Source organism: Babesia bigemina, scaffold Bbigscaff_72673, assembly GCF_000981445.1.
Source record: "Babesia bigemina genome assembly Bbig001, scaffold Bbigscaff_72673".
Taxonomy (NCBI): domain Eukaryota; phylum Apicomplexa; class Aconoidasida; order Piroplasmida; family Babesiidae; genus Babesia; species Babesia bigemina.
In genome coordinates this window covers 1-12,034 of record NW_012237239.1, presented here as the reverse complement: position 1 = coordinate 12,034, position 12,034 = coordinate 1, and the positions used below count along the sequence as shown (strand labels likewise).

At 45.0% G+C, this 12,034-nt stretch overlaps 2 protein-coding genes across 3 annotated transcripts; both read right to left on the bottom strand.

Moving 5' to 3' along the window:
- Window positions 1-3,602, bottom strand: BBBOND_0000120 (hypothetical protein, conserved; the record flags this gene model as incomplete). 2 transcript variants are annotated; one of them, XM_012915226.1, is made up of 1 exon in its annotated part: window positions 1-3,602. In XM_012915226.1, a coding segment is annotated over one exon (3,602 nt), but the record flags the coding sequence as incomplete, so codon positions are not given. The 2 variants fall into 2 exon arrangements, with proteins under 2 accessions (XP_012770680.1, XP_012770681.1); XM_012915227.1 differs by having other exon boundaries at window positions 1,179-3,602.
- A 999-nt stretch (window positions 3,603-4,601) lies between these two features.
- On the bottom strand, window positions 4,602-9,728 carry BBBOND_0003930 (hypothetical protein, conserved; the record flags this gene model as incomplete). The annotated part of the gene is made up of 1 exon (XM_012915225.1): window positions 4,602-9,728. One exon carries the CDS (start codon window positions 9,726-9,728, stop codon window positions 4,602-4,604), a length of 5,127 nt encoding a protein of 1,708 aa, XP_012770679.1.
- Between the last annotated feature and the right edge of the window lie 2,306 nt (window positions 9,729-12,034).

Sequence of the window (12,034 nt, the reverse complement as noted above, 5' to 3'; positions counted from 1 at the left end):
TAAACGGAAGTGAGTGCTGGATTGAGCCACAGGCCGTCGAGCCACTGAAGCATTTGATATACGTTGGACGGCGTTTTCGGATGTGAAGGGATGTAGTAGTGACATACTCTCCAGTAGCTTTCAAGTTTGCCAAAGAGGAAATGGATAACGTCCAGTAGAATAATGTTGACTGTGCCCTGTTGTGAAGCACTAGCGGTAACCTTTCTATTCTTCTCCTCTTTCCATGTCCTGAGTGTTTCGATTTTCCCAGCTTCTTTAATGGCAGAATTAAGTAGCGTCGATTGTATTTGCGCGCCCGTGAACCGCGCCTCGTTCCTCAACTCGCCTTCATGAGAATCCCGCAATTTGGAAACCACAAAACCACACCCACGCAGAAAAACGCCAAGTGGATTCATGAGGTTATTAGTAACTTCCAAATTTATTAGTTTGGTTACACAAGTACCTTTCGTACCACACTTCGCTGTTAACTGCCCAATGTCATGAGTCAGTATCTCTAGTGAAGTCAAAAATACCTTCGAACACTTCCTACCGTAGTCAGTGGATTCGAAAATTTGCTTGTTTCCTGAGGTGCTAATTTCGTATTTACCAAGTACCACATCACCCTCAAAACGCTGACTGTCATACCTCGAGATGTACACATTTCTCAACTCGTCAATAAATTTGCCCAGCCCCTTAACAAAACCATCAAGTACCGGTGTATTCGTGTTTTCAAATCCGTCAGGTTTCAGCTGAGATACCGCTGATTCTAGCTCGTCTAGTTTTTGCGGTACCTGATAGTCATACCGTTTCTGCTTGGTGATGTGGTTGAGTAAATCTTGAAGTGCGTTGAAAATACTTTTGACTCTACTAATGTACATACTTTCTCCATCTGGAGGCACAGGATTTTTCTTTTTGTTCTCCTCGTCATGAACTCTTTTAATTTCTTTCTCGAGATACAACTGCAATGAGCCGTAGAACACTCTGAAAACGTAAGATAATTTTGACGCTGTACTATCATCCTTTTGACTCTTAAGTAACTCCATATTACTGTTATTATCACCACCAATTTGTCCCATCAACCCCTTGAACCCGATCCTCAGATCCGCATCAATCTCCGCCGGCAACCCCGCCAACTCCTGGCTGACCTTGTCCGCGAACGCGGTGAGGAGGGATTTGATGGAGGTGACGTAGTTGCGGCGGGCGGCGGTGGTGAGGGTGGAGGTGGCATCTTTTATTTGAGAATTCACGTGTTCATAAAGTGCATTGACGCATTGTCCTTCAAATTGCGACGCTTCCTTAGTGATGAAACTATTGGCGGCTTCGATGACAGTTACCACATCTCTGCCCATAAGGTGGGTAAGATCGTTTAATATTTTCGTTAGTTGATTAGCATTAATACCTTTAACGGCCTGATCGCAAAATGTTTCTAGGACGTGTTTAAGGGTACCATCCTCTGCGTCATCTCCCTTCCCGGCGATTTTCTCTACGGCTTCGCAGAGGACGTTTAGTGCGCGCTTCACGGTGTCAAACAATTTTTCAAAGGTGTCGGTGTAAAACTTAAGATCGGATTTGACATCGCCACTATTACTGGTATCTTTCACGACATGTTGTAAATATGTTTCGTTATGATTAATCGTTTGCTCAATTTGCTTTATGGCTACTGGAAGTTTCCCTTCTCCTGGATTTCCTTGTAGCGCCGCATCTGATCCCCTAAGGCCAGTCGTGTTAACGCTGTTTAGATAACCATTGAACGTATCTGTAGGAAGTGTTACTCTATTTGAAGGTGATCCTTTTTCATCATTCCCAATCTTGTCATTTAGCTTTCGATTGATTTCTACCATAACATTGTCTCCGAGAGTACTGGGACCGCTAGATAGCGCAGGGTCGCTTAGCGCACTTTTTATTTTTCCGCCGAGTGCCTGAATGTCTTTTATAGCGTTTTCCACTCCTTCGCCGAAATTGTAATCGGAATGATCGTCGGATGTGAACCATTCAAGCTCTTCGTACACTTGTCTGGCTGCGGCATACAGTGCAACTAGAATGGCTTCCACAGCAATCTGCAAATTTAAGCTGTAATATAGTCCACTTGACTTTGAGGTATTTTTCGCTAATGTATTTTCTACCTCCTCGACAACTTTTTTGACAAAGTTAACTTCTAATTTGCCAATTCTCAACTTCCCATCCAGCCCTATTATGAATGTATACACACAGTTTTTGACAGCTTCAATGTTCCTCTGAATGCCGTTGTCAGTTTGCATATCACTTGCAACCACTTGAACGGCTGCCTCAACCTCCCGCTCTAGCTTTCGCATAATAGCCTCCGTTATTGCCCCATGCAAGGATGTTGGCTCTTTGTATGTACTAGTCACAAAATAACTATGAGATTTGTTTTTCGTAATATACTCACTAAGCCTTTGATTCACCACGCCATCTTTCTTCAAGATGTCATCAATCCAATCGTTCACGATCTTCTTAAATCCCTGTTCTCCATTCTCTCCGAACTTCTGAGCATACTCTTTCAGTTTTTTTTCCACGTCGTATAAATGGCCCTTATCTCCATTCTTATCATAAATGGATTTAACTAGCTCGTCGACATTTAATTGCAACTGCTCCGCCATACCACCCCTGACATAGTTATTCAACTCTCCTTTAATCCCATCCCTCACGTCTTTCAAATTCTTCCTCAGCGCATCATCCATCGTTTTCACTGCCCCTAACGCCTGCGCGACTAACGTCTCAACCTGCTCCTTAGCCTTGTACGCCCTGCTACGAAGATCATCTGCTTTGACTTTCAATGCATTAGCGGCTTCCACAACAGGCTGCTTTTTTGCCTTGTGGCCACCAGTTCCCACAGTCTCCACTATTTCGCCAACTTTCCCTAAAGCAGTTCCCATAGTCCCCTCCGCAGTACTAATCCACTGTCGCAAATCTGCAACATAGTTACCTAAATCGAAATATATTTTATCAAGCGTACGTTTAATACCTGCAACCAAATCTCTCAAATCGTTGACAAGTTTGCCAACTTTCTCTCTAATCGCATCATTAACGCTTGTTTTAAGCTTCTCCATGGTCAGTCTCACCGTTCGCTTCATACTTCTAAAGTCCGTCCATTCTTTATTCCACAACTTGTCAAGCCTCTCACTCTCATGTTTTACTGTCTTGGTACATACAAGAACACTATCACGCAATTTAGAATGAAGATCATTAATTGATGTTTTCATATGACTATTATACAAATTGTCTAAGTCGAAAACGTCGTTAAAATACTTAGCATACTGCTTACACTTCTGCAGCTGCTCGCCCACTCGCTCCTTCTCCCCAGTGAAGTCAGTTGCCTGCGCAGAATTATCATTTAAAATTGTACTCACCTGTTTTTCCAGCTCTTTCATCTCATTTTTCAGCTTATCAATCGGCCTCTTCACTTTCTCATTCCCCTCCTGCACTTCCCTGTTATACGCCGCGATGCGATCAGGCAACACGGTGAAAAGCGTTTTAAAGCCCTCGTGCCCTGAGCAAAAATGTTTGTTAATTACGTTACTTACGAGATTTTTTAGTGTTTCTTTACCCACACTGTAAGGCTGTTTCTCGCTGACATCCTTAAGCACCTGATACAAAAATCCCATCACCGCGTCACAAAGCCTATCCAAGTCAGAGTAGACAATGCCCTGGCCATCGTAGCCTTTGGAGTCAGAGTTGAAGCCGAGGAATTTTTCGAGGCCGGTGCAAAGGTTAGTAAGGATGTTAGTAGGGTTGTTATTTAAGGTGTTTTTAGGGTTTTAAATTTTGTCAAATTTCTTGTCAAGCTCCCTAGGCGGCACATGGTCAGGGCAGTGGCAAGAGGTGGAAGAGGGGAAGTGAAGGGCGACAAGGCACAAGTTATTAGGATGGTTAATGGAGGTCATAGCGGTATTATGGCGAAGTAGTTTGAGGGATGTAGAGTGGGTAAAAGGGCGATGTAGAGTGGGTTAAGGGGCGATGTAGAGTGGGTTAAGGGGCGATGAAGAGTGGATAAGGGGCGATGTGGAGTGGGTTAAGGGGCGATGTAAAGTGCGTTAGGGAGCGATGTAGAGTGGATAAAGGAGCGATGTAGAGTGGGTTAAGGAGCGATGTAGAGTGGATAAAGGAGCGATGTAGAGTGGGTTAAGGGGCGATGTAGAGTGGATGATAAATACCACTTAGCCCACCACTGTCATCGCTGCCGTGACCAAGACATCGCTGCCGTGACCATCAACTTGGTCAGCACCTTGGTCAGCACATAGGTCATCACTTTGGTCAGCACTTTGGTCACCACTCTGGTCATGGCATTGGTCAGCACATTGGTCATGGCATTGGTCAGGTGCTTGGTCAGCACATTGGTCATGGCATTGGTCAGCACTCTGGTCAGCACCTTGGTCAGCACGTTGGTCATGGCATTGGTCAGCACGTTGGTCATGGCATTGGTCATGGCATTGGTCAGCATCTTGGTCAACACTTTGGGCAGCATCTTGGTCAACACTTTAGTTAACTATTATACAATCACATACAACGATCAATGAGTTACACAAAACATTAGACAACAATTAGTTGTATAGGTGAGTAGGTGATATGCTAGGTGAGTGTAGACAGTAAACACGTGAGTACGATTATGGTTGTAGATAAAACACTCTGTTAAGCTTGTTAACACGTGCCGCGGCGAGTAGTGATTGAGCAGCGATCCTATGACTCGAGGGACTATGTAAATGCGATTTGATGTGGAGCAGGTCGAGGCGGATGACCATGATGTAGAGGAGGTAGAGCAGAGAGAGGAGCCAGAGGGCGACGTTGAGCCAGATGAAGGGTTGTCTGATGATCCAAAGGAAGTTGTCGCACTCGTTGAAGAGGTCAGTGAAGTATGATGATTTTAAAACATTCATTAATTGAGTACGCAAATGGAAACATGTGTTTTTGTGTACCTTCAGATTTGCAGCGTTGCCGAATACGAAGCCGTATTTATAAAGCGTAGGCGACACGCCTCCGCAGTTTACAACGGAGGAACATTTGCACGAGTTGTCCAAAATTCCATGCTCTCCAGGCTTGCAGGTATCGCTGTTCAAACACGACCGGCATCCCCAGTTCTTGCATACAATATCACCGAATTCGTCGTAAAGACTTCTTAGATAGTTCCATAGGTTCCATGGTAGGTACACTGCCCAGGAAAGGTATGTGCCAGCATGCTTTCTACGGCGGTAGGTACAGTAATCGCTGCATAGTGAGTAGAGGAACGGAGCGCAGTACACTCCTGCATCCGCGCATATTCCATCACGTGTAAGGTTCATGAGATGCTGTCTGCAATCGGAATGTCCAATTGACGTTGCGCCATATGCGTTTGTCACAGCTTTCGTAAGTTTGGATGTATCGGAATATAGTTTCATAGACACACTTTTCATGGCTCCTCGGAACTTATCATCGACTGTTTCCATGCTAATGATTTGCGTCGTGGAGCTATCATTAAGGTTCTTAGCAAGAGACAAAGCGAAACCGAAGTGTTCTGGTAACGATGAAGGCGTCTTTGTATTGAGGCAGAATATGTCTTTGAAATGGTGTATATTGAACCATTTATCAAGGACGTCACATATGTCTTTACCTGCACGTTTGCTTCCTGAAAAACCTTTGAAACCTAGGGGAGTCAAGCAAGGCATTCCTGGTTTGCTACCACTGCACGTGGAGCACTCAAGTTTGCAACCGATTTTGCTCAGCTGATGCGGTAAATGACCCGGGAGACAGTCGTTTAGGTAGCTCATTAGTGGTGATTTTGCTTGGCAATTTGGTTCGCACTTTGGTTGACAATTCGACTCGCACCTAGGTTCTGACCTTGGATGCTCTTTGCACGGCCAGTTGGCTGTGGAGACGTCTCTACCGTAGTAACATTGGCGCCAACCATTGTACAATACGCTTACGCCGCACTGCCGCTGCAAGAATTTAAGCGGTAAGAACAATCTACGCAGGATGTCGAGCAACATGTCAAGACAATCGCTACCGTTTTGCGGATAATGCAATCTTAAGGCGTTGTTGCAAAAGTCACTGCCATAGACCGTTTCAGCGTCTCCAGTGCCAGCGATACACGTTATTACATCATATGATCGAGAGCACAGGTATTCTATCAGCGTTTCGATATCGCTGTAAGTTGTCTTTTTTGGATAGGTATCAATGTATAGCGACGTGTGGTCATAGAAGTCTATGTCGATGTCGTCATCCCTATCCGTCATTGGCTTATCTGACTGCATTAATGGCGGTAGAGCGTCAGTAAGCAACGACAAGTATGCTGGATTATGTGGGAGTCCGGTCATCCAACAGAGCATTTCGTAGACGGAACATGGATGCTTTTTGGATGTTAATGTGGATAGGTGGCATACGTCGTTGTAGTTGTTGAGGTGAGTTGCAATACTTTCGGTGATGTCAATAAGTTTGTACGTACCGGATGTGCTTGCAGTGGTTGCTACAAGCTTACTGAATATTACTCCACCAGTGACACCTGTCTTACATTGCGATTCGCCGTCCTTGGATGTCTCTTTCTTGGCGACTGTGTAACCACATCGTTTAAGGTATAAACCGAGCGGATTGTCTTTCTCCTTTTGTGTTTCGCAAAGTTTGTTATCTTTCCAGTAATGCTCGCACTCGAAATGCAATTTGTGAAGATCGTCGTAAATAGTGTTCATGATGGTCAAAAATACCTTCGACAAATTTCGGCCGTCATCCGTCAATTTTTTGTCGTTATTACTTCCATCTATAACTAATTTATCAAAATTAATACTCTCCTCATGCCCATCATACCCGTTCACATACACCCGCTCCATCTCCTTGACAAGCCCCTGCAGCCCCGCTCTGACCGCATCGAGCAGCTCCGGGTGCCGGGGGTTGGCGAAGGCGGAGGGGTGGAGAGCGGTGAGGGAGGAGGAGAGGTGGGAGAGTAAATCAGCGAAGGTATGATCATAATTATACTTTTTAGAGTTACAATCTCCGGCCAGATGTTCGAGTAATTTGTTGGTGTTTTGGTTAATGTTCTTTACATTGTCGGATTGCGTATTTGTCTTCGCAGGTTGTGGGTCAGGCATCGGTGTCATTGCCTGGTGCTCGACATATCGCAAAATTTTATTAACGTATTTTTTCAGATTCGATGAGAGGTCTTTAAAGTCGGCGAGAGTGAAATTCTTGTTTACAGCTGTAAGGCTATTATTGATTGGGGACTCATCGAACTTGGGAAGCTCGTTTGGTTTGACGCTCACACTGATTCCTTTCAAAGTACGCATTAAACCTTTCGCGCCAGTTACGTAATCTTTATCGATGATGTATTCAATTATACTGACGTTATTATTAAGGCTCCTTCGCATCTCTTTCAGAATCTTACTCATTTTGTTGTTATACCGCGTTTTTGCATTGTGTTGAATTGCTTCCTTAGTCAGCTTGAATTCGTGCGTACATGACGTTGTTATCTGATTTATGGCCATAATGCTTTCCGCTTCTATAACGGTTGTGTAGAAGGTGTCGGCATTTGCGACGATATTTTTCAGATTATTATGATTATTGGTGCTATCATGTTTTTCAATTACAGTGCCTAATAATTTGTCAATATCGTGTTGTATATTTGCAAGGCCACTTGTAAGATTGTAACGTTTCTTTGCATCCTCGATGGTAAGCATGTCTTTCAACTCTTCAAGAAGAATCTTGATACCTTTATTATCTGTGGAATCCGATTGGTTCATATTCGTTTCATTTACCATAGCAGTCAACGCTGTGAGTTGCTTCTTAATAACGTGGAAAAAAGTTTCGAATGGATTGTCGATCTTCTTTAGAATTTTGTTGATGCCAGTGTCCTTAAGTTTCTGGAGACCCTGTCTCTCTATCATCCCAATGTTATCTGGCAGCTTGCCTTCCTTCGCCACACCAGTTAGATTCCTACCCTTGAGGGCCCTTAGGGTGGATGCGTCTTGTTGAATATATAACGCGTAGTTCAGATATTTTTCTCCCAGAATTTTGACTTTACCGTCACTGCCATCGGTCTCACCGATATCCGTGTCCAATATCCCGAGAATCTTGCTGTCAAACTTGTAAGTGTCGTACCCATGGTTGGAGGGGAGAATGGCTTCCACAGGAACGCTAGGGTCTGTCGGCTCAGTTGCCGTGCGAAGATCGATGCCCAGCTGATTGGCTACTCTAAGCGCAGAATCGACGTCCTCACTCATATTTGATTCATCGACTGCGAAGGACTGAATTGCCTCACCAGTTTTTTTCGCTACACCCACCAGTTGATGTAAGATGGAGTCGACAGAATTATATAGATTAGTAGTTGCATGGGCAATACTTGTCAATTGCATCTCAATCTTGTTTGATAATCCACGAGTACTAATCTCCCCTCCCTTTAACTTCTCACCGAGCTTACTGGCGAATGTATTACAACCGAACTGAACAGCTTGAACGCAACCTTTAATGGTGCCGTCAAGATGAGCACCCTTCGCGGCTATGCTCGTTTGGCTAATAATGCCTGCTGTCTGAAGCGCCTCCTCTATCTTCACTCTGATTTCCTCACAAACTTTTGTGTTATCGCCGTCAATGTCTCTCTTATATATTTCTTTTAAACCCCTGGTATTGCTATACTCAACATACTTATTAATCCACCCCTTGACTGGATCCACCTTAATAATGTCATCAATCCAATTTTTTATGATACTTTCAAACCCATCCGCTCCATTATGGTGAAATTTCTTAGCATAATTCTCTACCGTGGTTTTAATCCCACGCAACGCCTCATTCGCTCGCTTACCTTCGATAGTCTCTACCCGCGTTTTAATATCCTTGAGCAACTCTTCCTTAACATACTTTCGCAGTGCCATCTGAATCTGGCCTTTCACCCGATCCAGATCCATTTTAACAGCACTGTCCAACTGAACAACATACTCAAGCGCTGCAGCAACCTGCTTCGTAACTGCGTCTGTAGATTCCTTTGCTGCATCCCGGAGTTTCTCGGCTGTACTTTTCATAGCGTTGGCTTTATTGTGAATATCTGAATTTTGCGGATCAACCATTATAGCAATTATATTACATTTTTCAATAGCTTTGTCCAAAACTCTTCGTGCCTTCATTTTCCATTTCGCCAAATCTTCATAAACCTTTTTTAGCTTATCATTCACATCTCTTATTGGCGTCTTTATCTGTGCTTCGAAATTGCTGTTGATCTTGCTTTCCATAACCCTAATGCAAACCTCAGCATTGTCCTTCATTTTGGTGCCCAGTCTCTCTAACTCCTGCTCACTGAAAATTAACACATTACGCAATTCCTTGTTTGTTGCCGCCTCCACGAACGATTTCACCTGTACTTTGATGTTATTTACAGGATCTTTCAACTTATCTCTCAGTGCTTTGTCGAGATTATAATAATACGTTTCGGTGAAATTAAAGTCAGTTAGCATCGCAGTTGCCTCAGTGATGCAGACCTGCAACTGATCAGCCACTTGAGCAGCATTGCAATTATTAAGTACGCTAAGTGCATTGTTAAAATCATTAAATCTATCAACATTAAGTATTCGTAGTTGTTCCTTAAGTGCGCTAGTTTTTTCAGTCACCTCCCTATCCCACTCCCCCAGCGCCGTGCTCACAGCCTCAACGGCCGCAGACAATCCGCCAGATTTGTGCATATTTTGTTTAATGTCTTTAAGTGTTTTATCCATGTTCTTATAGTAAGTTGTAACGCTTGGATCATCCTTCACCGCACCAAGCACTCCACTCAAAAATCCCATCACTGCATCACACAGCCTGTCAAGGTCAGAGTACACAATGCCACTGCCGTCGTAGCCTTTGGAAGCAGAGTTGAAGCCGAGGAAAGTCTCGAGGCCGTCACATAAATTATCTAAGAGCTTTTTACAATCATCAGACTTATTTTTTTCAGTAAAAATGCTAAGCTTACTTTTAAGTTTTTCAAGTTGTTTCTCACGCTCTTTGATGTCCTCCAAAGCTTTTTTAGTAGCATCGTCATAACGACGGGTGTGAGAATTTTTGCAGTCATCAATGAATTTCTGATAGTACTTTTCATCATTATTTGAGTTATTTTGTGATTTGTTAAAATTTTTCTTAAGTTCATCAACTTTCTTCTGAAAATACTGGCAAGTGGACTCATTTCCCTTATACTTAACAGGGCATTCAAGTTTAGATTTTTCGTCTGTAAGGGACTTTTTAGCCTTCTCAATAGCCTCCTCAATCAACTTTTTCAAAGCTTGAGACAACTTGGTAAGACCATCACCACCGTCACCATTCCCATACCTAACCTGGATCAACCAGTCGATGGACTCAGTCAGAAGGGAAGTGAAGGGTGACAAAGCACAAGTTATTATTGTGGTTTAAGAAGGTCATAGCGGTATTAAGGCGAAGTAATTCGAGGGATGTAGAGTGGGTAAAGCGGCGATGTGGAGTGGATAAAGGGGCGATGTGGAGTGGGTTAAGGGGCGATGTAGAGTGGGTAAGGGAGCGATGTAGAGTGGGTAAGGGAGCGATGTAGAGTGGGTAAAGGGGCGATGTAGAGTGGGTTAAGGGGCGATGTGGAGTGGGTTAGGGAGCGATGTAGAGTGGATAAGGGGCGATGTAGAGTGGGTAAAGGAGCGATGTAGAGTGGGTTAAGGGGCGATGTAGAGTGGATAAGGGAGCGATGTAGAGTGGGTTAAGGGGCGATGTAGAGTGGGTTAAGGGGCGATGTAGAGTGGGTTAAGGGGCGATGTGGAGTCGGTTAAGGAGCTATGAGGAGTGGGTTAGGGAGCGATGTAGAGTGGGTAAAGGAGCGATGTAGAGTGGGTTAAGGGGCGATGTAGAGTGGGTTAAGGGGCGATGTAGAGTGGGTAAAGGGGCGATGTAGAGTGGGTTAAGGGGCGATGTAGAGTGGATTAGGGAGCGATGTAGAGTGGATAAGGGGCGATGTAGAGTGGGTAAAGGGGCGATGTAGAGTGGGTTAAGGGGCGATGTAGAGTGGGTTAAGGGGCGATGTAGAGTGGATAAAGGGGCGATGAAGAGTGGGTTAAGGAGCGATGTAGAGTGGGTTAGGGAGCGATGTAGAGTGGGTAAAGGAGCGATGTAGAGTGGATTAAGGAGCGATGTAGAGTGGGTTAAGGGGCGATGTAGAGTGGTTAAAGGAGCGATGTAGAGTGGATAAAGGGGCGATGTAGAGTGGGTTAAGGGGCGATGTAGAGTGGGTTAAGGGGCGATGTAGAGTGGGTTAAGGGGCGATGTAGAGTGGGTAAAGGGGCGATGTAGAGTGGGTTAAGGGGCGATGTAGAGTGGGTTAGGGAGCGATGTAGAGTGGGTAAAGGGGCGATGTAGAGTGGGTTAAGGGGCGATGTAGAGTGGGTTAAGGGGCGATGTAGAGTGGGTAAAGGGGCGATGTAGAGTGGGTTAAGGGGCGATGTAGAGTGGGTTAAGGGGCGATGTAGAGTGGGTAAAGGAGCGATGTAGAGTGGGTTAGGGAGCGATGTAGAGTGGGTTAGGGGGCGATGTAGAGTGGGTAAAGGGGCGATGTAGAGTGGGTTAAGGGGCGATGTAGAGTGGGTTAAGGGGCGATGTAGAGTGGGTAAAGGGGCGATGTAGAGTGGGTTAAGGGGCGATGTGGAGTGGATAAAGGAGCGATGTAGAGTGGGTTAGGGAGCGATGTAGAGTGGGTTAAGGGGCGATGTAGAGTGGGTTAAGGGGCGATGTAGAGTGGGTTAAGGGGCGATGTAGAGTGGGTTAAGGGGCGATGTAGAGTGGGTAAAGGGGCGATGTAGAGTGGGTTAAGGGGCGATGTAGAGTGGGTAAAGGGGCGATGTAGAGTGGGTTAAGGGGCGATGTAGAGTGGGTAAGGGAGCGATGTAGAGTGGATAGAGGGGCGATGTAGAGTGGGTTAAGGGGCGATGTAGAGTGGGTTAAGGGGCGATGTAGAGTGGGTAAAGGGGCGATGTAGAGTGGGTTAAGGGGCGATGTAGAGTGGATTAGGGAGCGATGTAGAGTGGGTTAGGGAGCGATGTAGAGTGGATAAAGGGCGATGTGGAGTGGGTTAGGGAGCGATGTGGAGTGGGTTAAGGGG